The sequence below is a fragment of the Lytechinus variegatus genome, chromosome 10 (assembly GCF_018143015.1).
Source record: "Lytechinus variegatus isolate NC3 chromosome 10, Lvar_3.0, whole genome shotgun sequence".
NCBI classification, from domain to species: domain Eukaryota; kingdom Metazoa; phylum Echinodermata; class Echinoidea; order Temnopleuroida; family Toxopneustidae; genus Lytechinus; species Lytechinus variegatus.
The window spans coordinates 890,720-915,648 of NC_054749.1; the positions used below are offsets into that span (position 1 = coordinate 890,720).

At 36.3% G+C, this 24,929-nt stretch overlaps 1 protein-coding gene across 3 annotated transcripts in view; it reads right to left on the reverse strand.

Moving 5' to 3' along the window:
* Positions 1–24,929, reverse strand: part of LOC121422843 (SH3 domain-containing protein C23A1.17-like) — a 125,641-nt gene that overhangs the window by 30,015 nt on the left and 70,697 nt on the right. Inside the window, exons 8-9 of one of the 3 annotated variants that reach the window (XM_041618054.1) lie at positions 20,253–20,347; positions 18,314–18,431 (exon numbers count right to left, since the gene is read on the reverse strand). In XM_041618054.1, the coding sequence (XP_041473988.1) occupies positions 18,314–18,431; positions 20,253–20,347 (213 nt within the window). Of the gene's footprint in view, positions 1–3,300; positions 4,641–18,313; positions 18,432–20,252; positions 20,348–24,929 lie in introns of those variants that run through there. The other 2 variants (XM_041618055.1, XM_041618056.1) reach the window with 2 other exon arrangements.

A 24,929-nucleotide genomic window follows, 5' to 3' on the forward strand; every position in this document is an offset into this window, starting at 1 on the left:
GATTGTCATATCTACGGGGAGCCTGGGAATTTCCTTTCACAAGGAACAACTGATATTACAATGAAAACAATTGATGTAAATATGACGGCGCCATGTCATAACAGCATGCGATGTCAACTTCCAATGTCATAACACAATACAAGTCCACAAAGCTCACGCAATATACTAATGCAGCAGCATGGCAGATGTATACAGACCCATATGGTCCAACAATACATACAGCTTTCTGAAATACTGAATTTGATGGCTTTTTAAACAAATCAAGTTCAGTAGTTTTTCACCATAGAGTTGGTTCGTAAAAAGACATAAATTTAGACCTATAGGCCTATTCTGTTTTTAAAAAAATCTTGCATACTGATTAGTATAAGTACCTGTCTGCTAGCTTCCTGTGGGAAATCAGCCTGACATATAGGCCTATCTAGATATGTTTACTTTCAATTGAGGTAGATGTTGCATGGGCCAGCATATGAACTCTATCATTAGGCGGTTTCAAACCGCCTCGATCACAAGAATCCCCGTTAAATTACGAGAACTTTTTAAGGCTAAAAAATACCCGTTAATTATTCCTGCATTCACACCGCCCCGAAACACATCCTTCGGGATAAGTTCCCGAAGTTACGAGCATGCGCAGTGTGGTCTGATAAGCAGGCAAGGCGGGAGATTCAAAATCTCTAGCCCAGCAGCCACCCACGCCGCCGCGCCCAACGACACGCTGGGATAAAAGTTCCCGTAATTTGCTTTCACATCGCCAAAATACCTGCGACCTTGGAAAAATCCCCACGAAAGTTCTCGTAATTTCGCCAAGTACCTACTATTTAGCGGGTATTTTCTTTCGGGGAGATTACGCGTAGTTTACTTTCACATTACCAAAATACCTGGTATTTTCTGATCGGGGTAAATTTCCCGATCAGAGAATACCTGGAACTGGCGAACTTCGAGGCGGTCTGAAACCACCTAATTAGGCAGTTTAAAGAGAAATACCAGTAGTTGCAGTAAACACTGATTTCATGAGAAAGTCTGTAAAACGAGGCTTAATTGTCATTTTATCATCGAGGATCTAGATCTGGTACAGTTACATAAACTGAACTTTGTGAAATCTTGATATCTACGCTTAAAAATGTTCACACTGAAGATCACCAACACAGATAAGCGCACGTGGGACACTGGGACAGTGTATTATTATTGCTCTGAATGTCGGCCCAACGCTTGTATGAATCGTGTGCTTATTTGCTAATTTCTCATCAATTACACAATTTCTTCCAGAATCCTTTGGCACATATTTTTATATATACAAAAAGACACTTTGGTGGTCATTTCATTGGATTCTGTACGAACTCATTTTGATATCATTACCACAACTGGCATTTACCTTTAAGATGAAATATCATTATAGGGGTTCTTTTGCTTTTTAACTGAATGACCCTGCGACCCAAACCCATGACGTACACAAGATTTGTGCAAGAATGTATTGATGACCCCGTGCATCTATTTCATATCAATCATTTGAATGGTTTCTTGCACACAGAGCAAGTCATCCCTATGATGAGGTGTGTAACTTTTATCAGATCAGTGAAACATGATGTTACAAATCACCTCTGGCTTTACCACCCATGTCCATTTCTACAACTGTTATATAACACTATTTACATGACCATAATACAATGTTTATGAGTTAGGTAAGAATGTTTACGTAGTGCAACCCAGACAATGTGATCTATCAATAACAAGGGGAGACATGCATGTAATCACTGCCTACATGCAACTTTCAATGTTCAATAGGCCTACACTACACCACTCCCCCCCCCCAAAAAAAAAAAACCTGAGTTTCATGGCAGTTTCAATCTGAGAGCTACAATGTGAAAGGAAAGAATTGGTAGAATAGTGTGTCTCTACTGACAATCACTCAGGATCTATTCACTGAGAAGCACTTCAAATGACTCCCGTCACCATTTATCGTACAGGTACACTCTATAAAAGAAGGCAGGGCAAATCTAAATTGCTCACAATTCTGCACCAAGAAAGTCTCCACTGACCATACTAAATGTAGAAATGAATGAAGAGACCAAATGAGATCTATTACACTTTAAATTTAATACAGTGATGGCCAAGGAAGAATTAATTTGAATTGGATGAAAGTGTAGAATTTGTGATTTGTGATGGCTTACTTTGGCGCAATTTAAAATTTACATCACTGCAAATACAATACCTCCTGGTCATCCAAGCTTTAACACATACCACATAAATATGCTATCAAATTATTTGGGAAAACATAATCTTTCAGGTCATATATAATGATTATGTGTTCATGACATGTTTTTTCCCTAAATTGGGGATTTCTAAGGTGTCAAGTTTTTGTAACTCACGCAGTTTAATAAGTATATCACGAGTTCTTGTAATTTTTATAGCGCAGTAGAATGTACATGTAGGCCTATACTTTGTTGAATAGTTTATGTACTTTATTAATCCATTATAATTGCGATATGCCTATATAATCAGGGAATAAGTACATATAAAGAGGGGGCCTACTATACACTAAAATATCTTCAAAGCTGAATATATTGCAATCCAAACCCTAGAATCCAAGCATGACATCAGGGCCCGTCTTACAAAGAGTTACGATTGATCCAATCAATCGTAACTCTATGGAAATCCATCAGTGTCATAATTTTTCTACAGGAAATTTGCAAAATATCCTTTGTAAACAAAGGAGAACACACCAAATTGTCAGGAAATCAATGAATTTATGTATGTACATTCATGTCTAGAATTTGTTTGAACCAACATGCATTTTATCTGTTGACTTTGCTGGCTTTCCATAGTTATGATTGATCGGATCAATCGTAACTCTTTGTAAGACGGGGCCCCGATCTATCATGTCTACCTGTTCTAAAGTACAGCGAGCACAATGAAACCAAATATATAGCTCCATTGTTGGGAGGTTTGGAGAGGGATAAAATACACCCCCTGGGCTGTATGCATTTACCCCTGTATGTCTGTACAACAACCAGTCCATTCATATATATGGTTCCACACGCATATCACAACAGACAAAAATATGGTTTCCCTTGTAGTATACATGGCGTATCATCACAATATTGACAAGATATAGAATTTGTCATGACTTAAAATATTTTCAAAATATGCAGCAAAATGAGAATAGGCCCTAACCCTATTAGTAACAGACAAGTATATCATTACATATATTCCAGTTACCAAATATTACACTGATGAGATATATAACAGTGCATGGTATTGGTAAAGGCAGACACAGAAGGTCAGATTATAAAAAGTAGAAGTTACCCAAATATCAGAACCATAATACTATGCGGCAGAGAGAGATATATTCCATGATCATGATGGTGGTGGTAGCGGCTGATTCATCCATATACAAAGTTATTACCTGGGTATAGTATATCCTTCTGTAGACACGTGTCTGACCACAGAACAAATCAAATTAACCAGGTGAAACACTGCGCAAAGCATGAAACACACATCCACTTTTTAGATCCAAGAGCCATCGGTCCACCAACCACACTCTTTTCCGATTCAGCACCACACCATGTTTTAAAATCATATGAAAAGACCACTGATATTCATTGCATTCAAGCAGTGACAAAGCCTCCAATCTGACCTGTAAACACACACATACACATAATACGCTGTTTATACACAGTCTCTCTACATTGGCTTGGCTCTCGAGAGCATGGTACATTTTCCATATTTAGCCTGCATATGCAGACCCGTGGTACCTTTATCTGATCAGAAAATAACTTCTCATTTCGATTCTAGATAAGACGAGTGCTTGAGTGATTTATCAAAACACGAGCGCTCTTCAATTCATCTACCGCAGGTTAGTTATCAAGTCACCCATCTCTATATTAGATGAGTAGTCTCTTGTGATTCAGTGTATACCAATAAAGAGTCTGATACAAAGACTAACAAAGAGCATAGTCTGTGCATGAGTAGAGTGACCAGATTGAAAAGGATGTCCCAGATAGGCGAAGGGAGCAATTATCAGCTGCTTGAGTGGACTCTAACTTCATTTTCTGGTTTCATTTTCACTTTGATTCAATAAAGAATGCACAAATTTACCGCTACAAGCCTGTGTGGTCAAATCGTAGGAGAAAAAAAGGTTGACATAGAAGTTGTGACAAAATCATTCAAAACGATTCAAAGGACAACTTTGTATTTCAATTGGATGGGCAATCTTGGGAAAAGATTTTTGACGACTTTGTGATTTAACCTTCACTTTATTCAAACCGGGAGTTGTTTATATAACCTCTGCAATATGAATTTTACTCACATGCTTCCCTATTCAGTAGATCAAAACAATGCAAAGTAACATTCTTTCATGGAAATATTGGTGTTAAACAACATTCCAAGTTTCTCAATCAGCGTGAAAAATTTGTTAGTCATGGTACATGTATGTATGTGGACTGACAAGATTCTCAATGCATTGTTCTTCAAACTATTGTAGAAAAATTATCATTTCCAGTTTCACAGAAAAAATGAAGAAAAGGTGTCACTACAATGTAATATAGGCCTACATATGTATGAATGATATGAATAAAAAAAATTGGTTTTCAAAAATTGAGAGAGGAGTTTCAATCTTTAAAGGTAAATGCTAGTTTTGGTAACGATATCAAAATGAGTTCATACAGAATCCAATGAAATGACCACCAAAGTGTCAGTTTGTATAAATAAAACGCATGTGCCAAAGGATTCTTGAAGAAATTGTGTAATTGCTGAGAAATCAGCAAATAAGCACAGGATTCGGGTAGAGCGTTGGGCCCGATGCTCTAAGCAATAATTATACATTGTCCCACGTGCGCTTATCTGAGTTGGGGATCTTCGGTGTGAACATTTTTCAGCGTAGATTTCAAGATTTCACAAAGTTCAGTTAATATAACTGTACCAGATCTAGATCCTCGATGATATACTGACAATTAAGCCTTGTTTTACAGACTTTCTAATGAAATCAGAGTTTACTGCAACTGCTGGAATTTCTCTTTAAAGGGATAGATGAGTAGTGGTACATCCTGCTCCAAGTACTCTCATTGTAATCTACACCTAGGGCCTCTTAGAAGATTACCGTGTTTACACAGTGACACGGCTCGGGGGTTCGACACGCGAGCCGTGCTCAACACGGCAATTTTATGCTGTGTAAACGCGATCAGTGTGATCCGTGAGCCGTGTCGAACACGGCTTTTTTGATCCGCCAAAATCGTAGGTTTCAACCCGCGAGCCGAGTCAGACTCGGCAATTTTTTCGTGTGTAAACAGAAAGCCGTGTCGAACTCTCTTGACCAGGTCACTGCGCGCGCTTTCACTTTTGGCATTGTTGTTGTTCGCACCGACAAGATTCGATTCCGGCGGTGAATTTCCCTCGTTTAATTTGCGACGTCATAATTCTTCTTCCGTTCGAGATCCGCGAGCCGTGTTGAACTCGCCTTTTTATATGTACGTATAAACGCGATCTCTGATCCCTTCTTCGCAGTGTTCAACCCGGCTCGCGGATTCAACACCCGAGCCGAGTCAATGTGTAAACACGGAGGATATGTATTTGAATTTGTGTGACATTCTTTCCATGAATTCTGGATATATGTCAACAAGAAGCGCAATATAACAGACAAACCGAGTGAGAGATGCCTTCTTGCCTACAAGCTCAGCATTCAAACACACAGTACTTCAGTTCGTCGGTGCCCATCTGAACCGTCGTATCAGCCAGTCAATATTGGTAAAAAAAACTAGATTTAAAGATTTTTGCAGAAAATGAAAGTACAAGTCCTATTCTATTCATTAACTAACTTTCTAGGCAGCAATTTAGTTTAGTTTCTGATGTATGAGGGGATTTTCACAGCAATGCCATGCAAATTGATGATAAAATGCGCATATCTCATAGGAAACATGTACTGTAGTAAAGCAAACAACAGCTGCGTGCACACGATATGCAAATGCGCGGTCAGTAAAACGTTATATCTGCACTGCATTGACTTTGCACATAAAAAACGATACAACGTTTTGACTGATCGCACATGGTCATTTTCAAACAAAAGTGGACATGGGGGTGAAAATTAAAACTTGCTAGAAATCATTAGGCTTCAATGTTTTTTGAAACTAGACATCTTAAAGTATATTTTTCCATTTCATTTACATAAAATTATTAATTATGTCTTGAGATACAGTGAATTTAATGCAAGGGAAATTAAATGTTACAAAATGTTGATTTTTGCATTAAAATTCACATATTGCCTATCACAATATAAAATTTGTATTAGAAGCACATTTGTTGGCAAGATACAAGCTGTGTATTGTATCTAACTCCTAAAAAGCAAAAAAATATTCTGTGAAGTGTTTTTCTGAAAAAAATTGGGTTTCGAAGTTTTCAAAACTGGTTGTCGTGTCACTCACGTTTTAAATGCAAAAAGTTTTCTAGAGCTGTGTATTCTGAAAATTAATTTGTCCCAGTACTGGAGCAAATACAGTTTATCTGTACCTTATTGTATATAAAGTAACTTGGTCCAATGTGTTAAGGTAAAGCTAAAATTAACTGTCAAAGTTGCGTCGTGTCACTCACAATGTCGTGTCACTCACGAAATGTCGTGTCACTCACGGTATTATATTGTGTATAAAAAAGGACATCAAGTAATTTTTGAAGCGTTTTACCAGGGATACAGTCAAAATGTTGTTCCTGACATCATTTAGGCCTATTCTAGGCTAATAATTTCCTCCATTTTCCTAATTTTACTCCTTTTTATGGAAATATTGAATTTGACATTGAGTTCATCTATTTTCTCTCCTCTCCGTGGTTGCCTTGGTTTAAAAAATCCTGACAATTTTTCATTGGTGTGAAGACTCAGATCCTAATTCATATTTTGGTGAATGTACTGTGATTAAGAATATAACAACATAATCAATCAACACAAAATTATGAATGTATCAAGAGAAAAACCACTATACTTAAGCAATGGACATATTTACAATGCATAAAGGGTTGGTGATGGTGATGGTTCAAGTCATACCTAGGTATTACTCAAACATTCTCTGTCTCCATTTACAGAAATAAGCAGAAAGTTCACCTTTCTTTTGAGTAATGTTATTTCTTTGTTATACATGTAATACTCAGCTAGAAAAGTCACGGATCCTTTTTTGAAATTTGCAGAAATTTTAGTGGTAAAGTAGTGTACATGAGATATAAGAGATCACCATGAACACCAAACATTTTTTCAAATTCGGAAAAGAAAATACTTTTCTTTTCCTTCTGATTGATTAAATCAACCTTTTCATTTGCCATAAAGCTTGTATTCCAGGACATGAAATAAACAAATTTGCAAGAAAACAAACATTTTGGATATTGCTTGAAGCAGCTACATGCCAAGTTCAAAATCATTATTTGTTCGGCCACCATTCATACCGCTAGTGATTAACTACATGTAGGGTCTGAACAGCAAACTACCGTAAGTGGGCCGATGTGTGTTCAGAGCAGATTTGCATTTACACATAGTCATTACAACAAAATGATGCATGTTCATGTAGGTCCCAACAAGTCCCAACCGAGACCGCATTTTGATTTCAGCAACTTTGGATGGGTTGCCATGTACCAGTAGATCATTTTTTTTTTTTTTTTGGTGGGGGGAACCCTGATAAGAACAGAGCTGGACCTCCAGGGGAAAAAGCTATTGAGGTATAAAGGGAGCCTGATTGGGATGTTGAATTGGATTTTAGTGTGACATCCAAGGGCTTAGAAAAGGAAAGGCTAATGACTTGTAGTTGTTATGTAATAGTAGCAGACTGCAAGAATCAGGTACTGACTGCGTCTTTCACCTTGTGGCTTTCCCTGGATTCCCATGGTATGGTATATGATCAAATAATTAGCAATGAAAAGGCGCTTACAAATTCCAGCAAAAAGCATAGCTCTGAATTTTGGTACAGTGCCTACATGTACTGATTTGGGAGGGTCCACATACAAGCAGTGTTCAGGAGAAAACCTATGCTTGTTGAGTTGAATTTCCAATTTTCTCAAGGCGATTTGCTGATAGTCCATCTGAAGTGTGCAGCAACGTGATTGTGGTTTGGTACCAAAAAAGACATTTAAACTGCCATGTCCTATTTGGACAATGCCTATAAAAATATTAAAGGAGAATAATATTGTAATCCAATATTTCAAGAAAAGGGAGTCATACATGACATCATTGGCTACCAGACCATGCCAGATGATGTGACTATTCAGAATACCTTTCTTACAAGGAAAAATTATTCCATCCGTTGTGGATGCTGAATTGTATAAACCTGTATAAAACTTTCATATACAGATAGGGAGAAAGAGTTAAAGTTTTGAATGATATCAGGCCACAAAAAGAATGTTCGAGTTGATGTCAATGCCAAGACCTCATAACACCTCCTTCAAGTGCCCCCTCCTCCTCTAAAGAGGAGAGTGGTAGAAGCCCTAGTGTGACAATGTGGTATGGTATAGGGAATGTGAGTTGATGGGCAAATATGACCATAAACCAAGAATAAAACATCAGGATGACATATTATGAACTTAAAAGAAATCAGTTATGTAATTAAGATTGTTTTTTGGTTAATGGTATTTTACTCTTCTACATCATGCAAAAAATACTTTCAATGTTGAGATAAATGTTGTATTTTTGCACTTGTCGTGTCACTCACGTTTTGGATGTCGTGTCACTCACGGTATATAGGAGGGTACCATTTTCCATAGAGAAGGTTTGATTGATTTTGGCTATATGTGTTAGATAGGTACACTATTTATGTCCATTTACTGGTACTCACAGTACTCCGTGACAACTACTTGGGCACGAATCCAACCATATGTGTTAGTGGTCAGAAACCCATGTCCAAAATTTGTCGTGTCACTCACGCACCGTTTTTTAATCATATCTACTAAACGAATTGTTGAATTCAAATCAAACTCGTAGTGGCCCATGCCAGTCCTACATTGTATATAATATAGTAGTCATGATTGATTCATAACCTTTAAGTTTGAAGATATGAGCCCTTAAACCTCTCCGATTGTCGTGTCACTCACGTTTGAAAATGACCACATATTGAAATCGCGGTGAGGGTTGTTGTATCCCTTATGGTGTTTTTGTACAGGGAAAATCTAAACCGCTCAAACCGAAATTACAAGCATGTAGCTGCTTTGCGATATTTTCTCTGAACCTCGGTTTTGTGTAAAAATAAAGATACCAATGTCAAGCAATCGTCATGGTATTTCCAACCATTTATTTTTCTAGCAATGACTATGTTGTATTGAAGGCTGGGGAACTAAGTGTGAAAATTACAGTAAACTTAGAAGTCGGTTTTCTCTGAGATGGGTTTGCACGGTTGTATGTCTGATACGACCGTTCCGATTACCGCAGCTGAGTTGTACAGATGAGCAAGTGGAATTCCTCTTATACCAGTAGTTATGTGTGCTGGTATTTTAGTAATTTAAACAATGCTGATGCAAAGAGAGACAACAGTTCATGTTTATAATTTATATACATGTATCTATATATTTCAACTATTTCTGGATTAAATTCTGCATATATTTAAAACATAAGTAGCAGTGGCAGATCTGGCTTTTTGCTGAGAGGGGGGTTTGACAAATAGATCCACTGGTGTTTTGCTTGCAGGATCCTTGTAAACAGGGAAGGGGTGTTTGAGTTTGATCCCACACTCCATTTTTCAGATCATTTTATAAGGGATCCCGAGGTGGGGGTTTAAACCCCTACCTCCCCCCCTAAGATCTAGTCTGCTTGGCAAACCCTTCACTCGAAATAAGGGTCTGAATGTGCAGCCTACTCATGCCTTGTGTACCGAAGGCTCCTATATTGGAACAGCAAGTTTTGTATGTGCTAGTCTTTGCGTGGAGGCACAACTTGTTGATCAAAGTTCCAATGAGGGTCTGTGCCTGCAGACTACCTAAGATCCACCACTGAGTAGTCATTCAAGATTGTGATATATACTCAATTTATTTCCAGCTGACAAAAGTAGTGTAATAAACCAAAGTGCCTTCTCTCCTACTAACAATCTAACCACTTAATGGGAAAAGGAAGGACACCAAAGGATGGTAATAATATGAGGCTCAAGAAAAAGACACATCCTAAATTATTAAATTTAGATAGGGTGGACTGGTAACCCTAAGAATCAGGATAAAATTGGTAAAAACCTACTAGCAGATCAGAATGAATTCCCACAGATAGAGGTTGAATCATGAATAATACCGGTAATTGCTTCTATACTGATCAAAAGCCCATGGGAACAGAATGTATCTTACTGCACAATATAACCATTCCCCAGAGATTTCATGCATTTAAATCCTAAATTGCTACAAAAGGTCCTCCTTTAACAACAAAAAAGAAATAAATAAAATGAGGACTCTTTGTAATTGAGAAATATTCACATAAAAAGCTACCCCTGTATTGTATGTGTTCTACAGTATGGATGTAGGCCTACTAGGCAAGTCAACACTTATACATTTTGGGGTTCTCACTTAGGTCTACTTATGATTCTTTAATATGGAAATTATCACCATGTTTTTTCCTAAAGTTTAATGGCAAACAAAATAAATGAATTAAATTGGTTTATAGGAAAACTTCAAGAAAAATCCATAAAATATTGCATAATGGTTTTATGATTATGTTGATAGGCCTATACATGTATGTAGAAGCAACACGATATGACCAAAATATTGTCAATTATGAAAAGTTAATCAAATACTTAATACAACATTAAAAGCACACAAGATAATTGTGAACATGAATCAACGATAATAAACATCTAACACAGGCTAACATCATTCCATCGACAGATAGCTCTAAAGCTACCCTTGCTGCAGCGATTACAGCGCAAGAATAATTCTCTCCAAAACCTCAACAAATACCCTTCATGTTCTCAAAGACATCAACAAACACTGGCAGCATACATTATCACATGCACATTACGAGCACATCATTTAATGATTATCATATTCTTTTAACGTCATCAAAAGACAATTACAGCATCAAGATAAAAATCACTGAACTCGGTTTCAAAGGTGACAATAGACAATTGCTTTGTACCAACATAAATTACTGATAATATCATAAGTTGATATACATTGACAGCACTTGAAATACTTTGAATGACACTGTGGATAATAAGTTGTTTGTCTGGATAAAAGCTTCCCCCCCCCCCCCCCGACAAACACACACATACATACACCACAAACGATTAGCACTGAAACATTTCAAGTAAAAAATGCAAATCTTGCAAATGTGTATAGTGGAGGCCTACTTCCTAATTTGTGAGTCCATCTATTTCATTATCTTTCAGCACTTACCATATCAGAAAATGTGTATTTTAAAGTTCTACTCACAGATGATCAATGCAAAATTAGAGGTTTTGTTCACACTTGCTCAAATACTTTGGATTCTTTTAAAGTTTAAAATATACGGTGCCAATTGATATGTTATAGGCCGTTCTCAGTAAGCTTTCTATAACTAGTATACTGGAAACCGATTCAGGAAACCAGTTTGGAAGATCGCTTTGCTAGCATTCCCACTTAATCACACGAAAGTGGTTTTAAAAATCACTTCATGTAAAACGATCTTGTTGCTATGGAAATGCTCTTAGTGGAGTGACACATTTTGTGCGAAAATTTGAAAACGCAGCGTAGGCATTCTACACATATCGCGTGGAGTAGCGCATTCAAAATGTGCGAAGATCGCTTCGGAAGTACGGTTGTGTCCGCATGCTAAAACCAGTTTAACAAGGCAAAGCGATCTTGAAAACTACATCGCGAGGTGGTTTTCTGAACCGGTTTGGAAGATCGCTTCCAAGACCGCTTCAACTGTTCTCACTATGCGTTAAACTGGTTTCAACTAAAAAAGTTTCCAGTACACTAGTTTTAGGAACATAGTGAGAACAGTGTCTTATTCTCATTTACAACGTCCTGCATGTTCTGTTTATCCATATGTCCAGAGCATTCTATGATGTTTGCATTCATGCCTATTTGTTTGTTATGATTTAAATGGTATATATTTGAAGTGTTGCTTCTTTGAGCAAACTAACAAACATAGACCATAAAATAACATATTCAAGGTCTCAATATATCATGTTTCAATTTTTCATTCTGTCCAGATCACCAGCATTATGGTGAGATGTTAAGTTGATCTATTTTCAAGGAAGTGCTTATATATTAAATATTATATTACATTCCATGATTCTCATCTGTATAGATTGTTGAAGGAATCTTGTCTGAAAATTAACTTCTGCTTCTCATGATGGTGAAAAATCACAAAAACACATTAATTTAATTTTCGTATGAACAACCAGCATCCAAATAAAAAAATTCCAGAATGATTACTGTATTATATAAGGCCACTATTCTGCATGTACACCACCAGAATCCATAAAACCATACCGTAACACTAAAAAACATTGCTTACCATTTATAAAGTGCAAGTTCCTGGTCGTAATAAAGTCAATCACAGAATACCATTTGCTGGAATCATCTGCCTATCCAATTATGCCAAAAACATTTTAAGTCCCGACTGAAAACGTATTTGTTCCTCTCCCATTAAAAATAATGTGTTGTGTTCAGGAGAATTCACATTTCTTTTCTCTTTCTTTTTCTATTTCATTTTCAATTTTTGTTCATGTATATTTTCTTGGAGCTCAATGAGCAATGAAAGGTGGACCTGTACATAAGAATACAGCAATTCAAAAAAAATATCACATCTGTGCCATTGCATAAATCTTTCCGCTCTTTTTTTCTTTATTATTTATTTTTTCTTATTTATTTTTTCTTATTTATTCTTTTTATTATTATATATGTTTTTTTCCCTAATGATGTCATGATCACTTGTAAATATTCTAATTATGTTTGATTTGTTATTTTTGTTTATTTTTGGTCAGTGTTGACCCAATAAAACATATAAATACAAAAAAAGAATAAAGCAATTCAAATTGATTGGTTGAAAGATTCTATTCATGACAAGATAAACTTGAAGTCCACATTCAAACTTAATAATAAACTTGGTTTATCCGTACGTCAAATAAATCTTCATATATATTACCCTTACACACAGGTATGAACATGATCCATTGATTCATCATAAACCATTAAAATTGGTAACTTTTACGTTATTATAATTTGATGGACATTTATCAAAGTTTCCTCAAAGGGGAAGTTCATCATAATGATAAGTTGGTTTTGATAAAAGAAAAAACAGAGGAAAATATTGGGGAAGGTTTGATGGAAATCTAACACAAAATAATACAGAATAAGTTTATGAATTTTTACTTTTTAGTTATTTTGTGACATCGGAGACAAGCAGCTTCTTCATATGTCATATGGTATATTACCCGAAATGCAATGTTCTTTAAAAAATAAAAGTGATTTTATTTTTGCTAGTGATAAGTCATCAGGCATATCATTTCATACCCCCTTCATTAAGAAAAAATATTTGTAAAAATTGTATCAAACATATTCTATTAAAAAGTTGAAATTGATATCAAATCATATGGGGAACCTGCTCGCATTTGACATCACAAATAAAACAATATATAAATTCAAAACTTTCTCATTCTTAGCTGGATTTCCATTGAAAATTCACCAATATTTTCTTTATTTTTTCTGTTTTTATTAAAACAAATATTGTCAGGTTGAATTATCCCTTTCATATGTTGGATATTTTTCTGTTCCTGTATATATACAATGCATTTGCTATTGCTAAGTACATGTATCTAAATAAAATTGAGGTTAGGATCTTCCCTTTTTAACCACATATCTTATTCATTCACTAACAACAGTGAATTTTCAAAAAAAAATGTATGAAATAAAACAAACTTTCTCCTATACCGATTTCCTGAATCAAATGATATTTTAGAAGTCCGTATATAATTTTCTGCTCCATTTCCTACATGTAGTAGAGACAATGTTTCAATTAAAGGAAACTTACATTCTCAATGTAATCCAATCAATAACTTGTAAATCCATTACTAATTTGATCACCAACTGTGTATTAAACAATCAATAAGTGATGGAATGAATCCACCAATACTCATTGTATACGCATATTAAGTAATACATACATCAAATTAAGGAAGTAATACAACTTACCCCATATTCCTATTTAGAAGTGCTGTAGAGTCAAATTCATTAATCAAAGTAATCCATCAGAAATCGTCAAATTTGCTCTGCGCCAATCAGCTGCAAGGATTTCAGTAGCTTGCAACAATTGTCAATAAACATCACTATTTGTTTCATGAAAAGCTCCCCAGATGATGGACAGAATAAACTTCCATGAACGAAGGGCAATGTACCTTCTCCAATCAATTGGCAAACAGGACTGATTGTGATAAAGCCTTAGTGCTCAATAAGCACTTTATAATATCATAAGATTAATGCAACCAAAACTATAGAATCCAAGAATCTTTTTCCAATAATCTCCGAGTCAATATCACCACAACATAACGTGATCTTCACCAGAAACCGAGAGTTCGGTAGAAATAAGAGAGCTTAGTATCCTTCTCCACTTATTGGTTAAGTATCTGCTGGTGACTAAAAGTGAGAGAAAGTCCAACCCTCCTTTACGTTTGCCTGAATTGCATTGTGGGATTAATCAAGGAATTAATCAGTGTGTTTGTTTTAAACATCAGTGTACAAGATGGCATACAGCCAAACTAAACCACACACAGAAGGTGGTTTCAGACCGCCTCGAAGTTCGCCAGTTCCAGGTATTCTCTGATCGGGAAATTTACCCCGATCAGAAAATACCAGGTATTTTGGTAATGTGAAAGCAAACTACGCGTAATTTCCCCGAAAGAAAATACCCGCTAAATAGTGGGTACTTGGCGAAATTACGAGAACTTTCGTGGGGATTTTTCCAAGGTCGCAGGTATTTTGGCGATGTGAAAGCAAATTACGGGAACTTTTAGCCCAGCGTGTCGTTGGGCGCGGCGGCGTGGGTGGCTGCTGGGCTAGTGATTTTGAATCTCGCGCCTTTCCTGCTTATCAGACCATACTGCGCATGCTCGTAACTTCGGGAACTTATCCCGAAGGATGTGTTTCGGGGCGGTGTGAATGCAGGAATAATTAACGGGTATTTTTTAGCCTTAAAAAGTTCTCGTAATTTAACGGGGATTCTTGTGATCGAGGCGGTTTGAAACCGCCTATTGAGACAAAGATCTGGGCATACTGCGAGTACTTATGATATGAATTACACAATGTTCAAGGATTCTCTGCGGAATAACTTACAGAAAAAGTCATTAGGAACTATCCGGTCTGATTTACAAAAGGAAGTATCAGTGAGTGTTGATGTTCAAACATAATCTCCACGATCGCTAATAATTTCTAATGCGAGACCCGATACATTCTCTGTCATTTCGTGTTGATGATGAGCACAAGATATAACATATTATGATAATTCTAGGATGATTTGGTCATGAATATTCACTACATCATAAATACTTTATCATTCATTTACTAAGCAGGAAAACAAGTGTGAAAATAGGTTCATCAATGCACATAGATTTGACACAAATTGGTTAGTCCCCAAAACAACAATTTCCAACATCAACTAGTTAAACTAGTTTAACGTGTATTGAGAACAGTCAAAGCGATCTTGGAAGCAATCTTCCAAACCAGTTCATAAAACCACCTCGCGATGTAGTTTTCAAGATCACTTTGCCTCGTTAAACTGGTTTTAGCGTCAGGACACAATCGTTCTTCAGGAGGCAATCTTCGCAATTTTGAGCGCGCTACTCCACACAGTGTGTGTAGAATGCCTACGCTGCGGTTTCGAAGTTTACACAAAACATGTCACCACACTGAGAGCGTTCCTGTAGCAACAAGATCGCTTTACATGAAGTGATTTTGAAAACCACTTTCTGGTGATCAAGTGGAAACGCTAGCAAAGCGATCTTCCAAACTTGTTTCCTGAACCGGTTTCCAGAAAACTAGTTTTAGAAAACGTAATGAGAACAGGGTCTATATCATGCTTTGCTTGGAGCCAACATCTTTCATCAGTTGAGAATGTCAATATGGCATGATCCTTCAGGTCATATATGCACAGATCACAACATGGTAGTACAGAATATAAACCTGAATACAATGACCCACATTCTCAATACCAGGAATAAAATGATACAGATCTAAAAAAAAATAATAATAAACAAAATGGAAGATCAGAAAGTAGAGAATGCATGCCTGAACATAATGACCTGGTTCTCATTATGTTAAATAGAATCCTAGAAACCTAGGTGGTGGAAAGGTGAAGCGTTGTGGCCCAGTGGACTAGTCTCCAGACTTTGAAACAGAGGGTCGTCGGTTCGAATCCCAGCCATGGCGTAATTTCCTTCGGCAAGAAATTTATCCGCATTGTGCTGCACTCAACCCAGGTGAGGTGAATAGGTACCTGACAGGAATTTATTCCTTGAAATGCGTGTGTGCTGTCATCTTAGTAATTACGGCTGCCACGCTACAGCTGGAATAATAATATCCAAGTCCTTTGGAAGCGCATAGAGACACTATTTATAATTGTGATATGTGCTAAACAAGAACTGTTTATTATTATTATTAGAAAATACACTAGTACAATCACCCCCATTCATATTACAAAGGGGTTCCCTGGGCTGAAAATATAAATATTATTTGAACAGATAAGGAAAAATCAGATATATAAAACATTGCAAATTTGATAAAAATCAAATGTAAGGATTTTAGTAGCTTATAACAAGTCAGTACAAACCGATATTTGTTTCGTGAAATAATCCCATGTGGTAACAGAATGGCCAGGCATTTACTCCTGAAACAATTATTCCTATCCGAGATTTCTTGGTATCTTAATTTCTATCAAGCGATTCTTTTTAACCCAAGTTGATTGTATCATTATCATAAGACAAAACAGTTTTTTTCAAACATAGTTAAAGAACACTGAATGCACTGTTAAATTATTCAAATATTCATTTATCAGCAATTCCAGTTATAAACAAAATTTTCATGAAATCTTTCGCTTCAAATGAAATATACTCAGATTGTCAAAATATTTGAAAATAGCAACTTTATTTCTTTTTCATTATTTCCCAACATACTATTCCAAGGGGTGCAGGTATATATATAAATTCATAGACCTTACACCAATTTTACTTTAAAATGCATGTGCCTCTCACCTTTCTAAAGGTTGGCTTTCAGGGGCGAGGAATGAGCAAGATCCAAATGAAGCCAATCACAACATTAGCATGAACGATAACTCAAGCAGACAAACAGGTAGACAACCACCTACTCATTCACAGATCCGTTAATGAACGCATACAGGCATGAACTTGAGCAAACAAGCGCAATGACTATGCATGCACGCATGCTTCCATCGACAAATACTGGCTGACAAGTGTGAAGTTTGAACACAACAAAAAAAAGAATGTTTCCATGTTCATACAAATGAGCTGTGCCAGTGTTTCAACTCAACCCATCACTATAGAAACAAAACATGAACAAAATAAAAATCAAAGAAAAGAAGCATTTCCTGATTTTTTTCAAGAATTTTCACCTACACCTTTTCTTTACAAATGAACAGCTTCCATTCAAACACATCAGAAATACATTTAGGTCAAAACAAACTTCTAAGAATTTCTTTTATCAGGCCAAGCTAGGCGTAAAGTGTCCTATTTCAGATCATAGACGTGATCAAAGATAATTTCAACTATTTGGGTATAATCTATTGTTGCTCATTTTTAATGGAATATTTGTATGATTTGTCATGTTTCAACAAACCATCAACTTGCTGTAAAGATCAGAAAGTGGAGTAATATATTTAAGTGTATGCTTTATAAGTAGGGTGAGTTGTATCTGAAAAGTGACAAAACATCACACAGCCACCACCATCAGCATAGTCATCATAATCATCATTATCATCATCGTTGTCACCCTATCATAATAATCCTCATCATTGTTATCATCATCATCATCAACATCATCATTATCTTCATCAGCTGCAGCAACCTTTACACTTGTTTACAATTTCTTGCAGAATATTTGCTTTGTACACTACAAAATGTAGTTCTGCTTCCAATTCAACAACGTTGTATAACAGGGAAAATCCCTACTTTGAAATTTGAATTCTTGAAAAGTTTACACAGCTCAAATTCCATGTGTCAGAATAACCTTACAAGTTACAGTATTCATTCTAACATGAATGGCATTACTAGCACAGTAGCGAGACCATTAAACTAAACCATCGTCTTTTATTCAACCTTTGCTCTCATTCTCAATGTAAAGTGTGACAAGACTCTTTCTCAGAATGTGCATTTTATATGTGAGTTCTTACCTTCAGAGGGCGGTCTACTGATAAGTTGTACATAGTCACCAGGGAAGTATCCTATAGATTCTGTACCTCCTTTCATGATAGATCCTTTCCATCTCCCATCAGGATGTCTCTCTAAAACCTGGGGGAGAACAAAGGGGATTTCCCATCCTCGTGTTATCAATTCTAAATGACAGAGCATGATCTAGAAGTGTTTGAAACTGACAAGATGAACTCATAGGGCCGTCTGCACCATCCCGAGTTTTCAAATTAGCGCGCTATTTCTGATCCAGCAAATTATCCCGATCTGAACAATCTCGAGATTATTTGCAGTGGAGACGCAATTATCGCGCTAGTTCGTAGGATTAATCTCGAGATTCCAAGTCAATTTGGGATTATTTACAAAATAGAGCACTATTTTACGAATGATCACGCTAATTTGTTGGTGCAGACCCACTCTGGATTATTTATTCACGGTGTCAGACTATAATGCATCGATGCCTCGCTCGAGCAGAAATCGCTCTTCTTGCGATGGTAGAGACGGGGCTTCTTGAATCTCTAGATTAATCGCGAAGAGGGCCAATCGGGATAAAATCTCGAGATCGAGCAAACTTGGGATGGTGCAGTACCGCTTTTTTAGCCTGGGAAATGCAGAGGAAGTTTTTAAGAAAGTATCCATTCCAGATTAGTTGAAGAAAGTAATGCAAATGTTTCACAACCACAGTTTGACACACTCTTAAACAACATTTATAATATACACAATTTACTGAGTAATCAGGGGGGTGTTTCACAAAGATATAAATCTGACTTATAGTCTCGCTTAAATTCCCAGTTGCGTACGGTATAAAAGGCATCGCCGTATTGGTCAATTTATGCTTAGCACACGCATGCTACTGCATATTTTTCAATAAGTTCACATGTCGTTTGTAATTATTTTGTGAAGATTGACTCCTGTTTGAGCTGATACAAGACAATTTTGCACACAATCACAATGGTCCCAAATAATCCTACGACCAGTTGTGAAAGGGACTCTGAAACTCTGAAATTTTGCTAACATAACATGGAGGGATGAAGTAAAAATATTGATGTCAAACAAGTTCATATTATGCCTCCAGGAGCTAGATACATCTGAATGTTTTCAGGTCACTAAACACTATCTATAAAAACAACAATAAACAAGGCTCTTTTTCATACATCTGATTTGCTTACACTAGATTAAACGGCGATTAAACAAACTTTCAATATCACAAGGGAAAGGGTAGATGGCAATATTTATCAAATCTAGCACCAGTCCAGCAGCATTGGAGAGAGAATGACCCTGTGTGTGTGCTGTGTCACAAGATGCATCTAAAAGAAGATAGACATCTATCTATATGATTAACTTTTCCATTGTAGAAAAGTAATGGAGGTCCTTGTAACAAGTTGGAATCTCCTACGAAACCAGTTTTTGTGTTTAGTTTGGTTAGTAATAATTTTGTAAACTTTGGGTGATATTTTGTACTCCATGCGAATGAAAAAAATGAAGTTAATTATGTTCTCTTTACCACATTCTTTTTTCACAGTTACAGGAAATATAATGAAGTATGATGTGAAAATGGAGAATAACACTTCTTAACATGTAGAAAATGTCCACATGACAGAGACCAAAGACATGTCCCTGTGGCACCCCTTCTACCAGTAGGATATATTGAAACAGAGAGGCATGTTTCAGCATCCCTCATCACACCATTAATGAGTGACTGAAAAAATATGGATGAGTATACTAAGCAACAAAATATCATTTTTCAATTAATCAATATCTGCCACAGGCAATCAAAATTGTTTTAATAAAATCATCACTGCCCATGGTCTATATTCCTCTTCATTTTATAATAGATTACAACTAATATCATAAAGCAACTGAGCCTAACATGAGACAAGTAATTAAATGTCTTCTCATCTAGAACTCCTTGATATTACTTACCGTTAGTATGTCCCCAGCCTTGAATGAAATGGCTGACCTGTCATGGATGCGTGAATAGTCCTTGATCGCTTGAGCTTGACAGCCTCCTATCGCTTCTGTAATTACAACAATAAAAACATCAACAATACTTTAATAGATCCAATACTTTGCATCGGTCAAGGTACAATCATTGAAACATAGGTTATAATTTGAACACCATAATAACTAATGAGTACCTTATCCTGATGTAGCAGTCAAGAGCTCTTTCATATCATACCACGATCGAGCATCCATTGGAAAGTGGTATGCTATTTGTGAGCGTGTTAAAAATGGCTAATCATTTGATTGCTCCCAAGAGAATGGATTATGTGCATACATAGTATGGATAAGTCTGAATATAATGAACCTAATAATCCCTTCATCTTAAGTGATATATATCTCATTATATATCTCTCTATTCAAACATGAAATATCATTTTGATTACACTGAAGTGCAATCCTAATTTTGATAAACACTGCATCTTTGATCAATAGAAACTTTGCACCCCATAACACAAAGGCTTGTGATTTAATTGCAAACTAAATTCTGAATGCTTTACTGGTTAGTATTATGAAGATAGTATACAAGAATAATTTTGATCGGTCAATATAAGTTTTGCTTCTGACTGCCACTCTCATGTTAAATATGAATCCAGGGTCCCGTCTTGCAACGTGTTACGATTGATCCGATCAATCACAACTTTGGATGGCCAGCAATGTAAACATATAAAATGCAAATTTTTTCCAAAATATTTTCTAGAGATGATATACATTCTTCATTCTCTTGAAGATTCAGTGTGATTCTCTTTGTTTACTACGGAGATTGTGCAAAGTTCTTGTAGAAAAAAATTATGGTATGGATGGATTTCCATTCAGTTGAGATTAATTGGATCAATCGTAGCTCTTTGTAAGACTGGGCCCTGGAGTATCTTCATGTATCAATCATTCATTGGTTAGCAATGTCATTTATTGGAAACAATCTAACGCATCCCTTAAATGAGATCTCTGATAAATGTAAACTTTATTTCTACTAAACGTATCCTTTTCCGCAAAATACTCTGCTCCTAACTTTCAAGTTTATACATTTTCATATTGCAGGGTGCTACAAAACTTTTTAGAAGCACTTGCCTGGTCGGGAAAATAGAGTTTTAAATAGTTGGAATATACTTGCCCAAAAATCTATTTCACTTGCCTGAAAAGATCATTAAATTTTTTTTACCTCTTCAAAAGAAAGTTTTGTGGTATTATAAACCATTGACCTTTTTCTCTATGTTGACATGAAGTGATCTACTTTATTGCATTTCTTTTTCCAAAGTGATTTTATCTTGCCTACCATGACCAAAATAAGGGTCAATATATCATATTGTTCCTAATTTGGGTAATTCTACTGTGAGAATTTTTCTTGCCTAATTCGGGCAAGTAGTTTTGGTCTTTACTTCAAAACACTTGCCCGACTCTAACTTTTACTTGCCCCGGGCAATCGGGCAAGTGCTTATGTAGCACCCTGCATATTGTAATATTGTTAGGTGCATATTATTGTCACCATCGTACTCATTCTCCAAATAAAGTAATTCAAGAACTTTCATGAACAAATATGCAAATATTTCCATTTGATCTTAATTTTCTATCGTGTGATAATTGCACTTATAGAGAGAGACGTAAGAATAATAATCTCTATTAACAGGCCACACAGTAATTTCCTATTTCAACACCCCGGTAATAATCCTAACTGGGGAGGACAATATTTACACCTTAGAGTACGCTTGTAAGAGCGGAGGGGTGTCCCGCTGGGGCCGAGCATTCCACCCCCCATATCCATCGTGTGATTAATTTTATGGTCCTCGCATTCAGCTGCGCAGTCAAACTCCAGAGGGAGCCAATTACTATCACATTCATGCCGATGTAAACATAATGTCATGAACTCCACGCATCGCTACACGCACTCGAACATAAACATAAACTTACTTGAGCTATGGTAAAACTCACTAGCTATGCTAACACAGTATCTCAAATGCAATTTCTTATGGAACATAATTCCTTCATTATAATCATTGGTAATCAACTTTAATTAAAAAAGAATGTACCATGAAATAATAATCTCAGACAAAATTCCATAATCACACGATGGATATGGGGGTTGGAATTATATCCAATGGATTTGCAACTAATTTTGTTTTAATTCTAATCTGCAAAAAGAATACAGATCATTAATTGCAGTAAGTATACTTTCCATTCACTTTTCTTTACTTAAATTATATTACATTTTATAGCATTCACTTAAGAGTCATAAAATAATATGAAATGACAAATAAGGGCAAGGTATTAACCATGTGAGATGGTAAAATGGCAACATCAACAATACTGCACAGAGCACCAAGGAAATTAACTACTACTATGCTCAGTTCAAATTCATTCTGTTCATGTTATATGAACTAGAAATATTACTGAAGGTGATTAAAATCTTCACCTTATGGAATTGCCATGGTAATGCAGGTTTGAACACATTTAGAAAATAGATCTTGCATGTCTTTACCCCAAGACAAATATTTGTGTCAACTTTCATGACTAAAAACTAGGGAAGTAGTTTGATCCACAGGAGTTTTCCTGGATTTTGGGCTATGATGTGGTTACTATGGCAACGCAATTTCTGACAAATGAAAAAAAAAGTCTTGCAATCTTTGCCTCAAGATTAGTGTGTGTGCCAAATTTCATGTAATTTGTTGAAAACCAACGAAGAAGTTTGAATCAGGTTTTTACCTAATTTTCACCATAGGTTACCATGGCAACATTATTTCTGATACACAAAGAAAATTTACCTTGCACATCTTTACCTCAAGACCAATGTGTGTGCCAAATTTCATGAGAATTGCTTAAAAACTGAGGAAATAATTTGAATCTCAAGATTTTTGCCGTAATATAATGTTACCATGGCAACATAATTTTCAACATATGCGAATTCAGAATTTCACAAACATTTGTTAAAGATTTAGGAAGTAGTTTGATGCACAAGATATGTAACGGACCAACAGATAAACTGGAGCTGATTTTGTCAAGCATTGAAAAGTCAGCAAAAGGATCTTAAAATCAACTTGTTCCTGGACCCTCAGCATGTGAAGCTCCCTCAACAGTGGAGTGACAGACTCACAAGAATGATGATTTGCAAGTAGTCTAGTGGCTGAATTCTGTACTCTCTGCATTCATCTGAAGCCTGAATTGTTAAAAGGGTTGAAATTCTAGCTCTTATCCGAGCATTGATTTTTGGATAGAGTGTCATTTTATCATTAATAAACTGAAGTGGAACCATTCCAGCATTTGCCCCAAGTATTGTTCTTCCTATGGACCACTGGATGTCCAACCATCAAATTTTAATGGAGTGATTAAAACTACTGTCAATTTAAACTCATTAATGATCCATCACCGATAATGGCACATTAAAACTAGTTATAACAGCCAGACCAATGATACTAGGTGGTTAAATGGATGTCATTACAGTCTGCCAAATACATTCTTGAAATGTTAGTCATGTGATGACATACTTAGCATGATCTTCAGCTGATACACATGACTGATAGAGTACATGAAGAGGGGAAAGATCACAGCAAAGAATGGATTTTTTAATTCCTGGAGGCGATTATCCCATTATCGATAATAAAAACCAAAAAAATTTTGACTCATCAAAAAAAAGATCTCGTAAGAATTAATCCTGATTCATCCCCCCCCCCCCCTCCCATGACTATCATTCTTTATCAAAGTTATACATCTCTAGTCAACCATATTTCGCTTCCGGTGATACCTGCACCATTGCTGTGAATACAACAGATACATCAAGAGAACACATGAGATTGATCCTCTAATAGTGGACATTTGAATGAAATTCAACTAGCTGCTTGTATCAGGAACTAATGCATTTCTTTTTATGTGTGTATGATGTTTATATGAGCAAAATGATGAGAACAAGATGACTTTAGAGACAACCAAAAACTTTAAAGTATTCCTTCTTACCCATATGAAATGAATTAACTTTGGAAAACCTGGGGGTTTCACAAATGTGACTTAAAATCATTTTTAAATGCAAGCACATCTTATTTAACATGTAATCTGATCCATTGATACATGGTAGTGCACACACCATTGCGCATGATCTGAACTATGTGGTGATGTGTTACATTAGGCATGCACTGAAATAAAGTGTGACTGTAAACGTTTAAATCTTTGTGAAAACACCCCCAAGGGTCTGGTGCAATGAAGAAGCTATTTGGCTAATATTTTACACATACTAACATTGTTTTACTTCAGTTTGGGATCATATTCTAAACCTACTCCAAAGCATAAACTTTATCCTTTAATACCTTCTTCACCCTTCCCCTACACCTTCAACTACATGTATGCCTACACACCTACACCTAAACCATGGGGGGGACTCGACCAAAAAAAATGGTGGGGGTGTGCTGCCGGCGAGACAAAAACGGGGGCCTTGGAACAGGCTTGTTGTAAAAAGGAGGGTCCTTGGAACGGTGTTGGAACTACAAATGTTTGTGAAAAAACGGGGGTCCTTGGAATGGATCGCCAGCGTGTAAGTGCGTATGTATCCCTATGAAACGGTCATGTGTGCATGGTGCAGCTAGTGCGGCCTCAGCTGGGTGTGCTCACAGAGAGCTG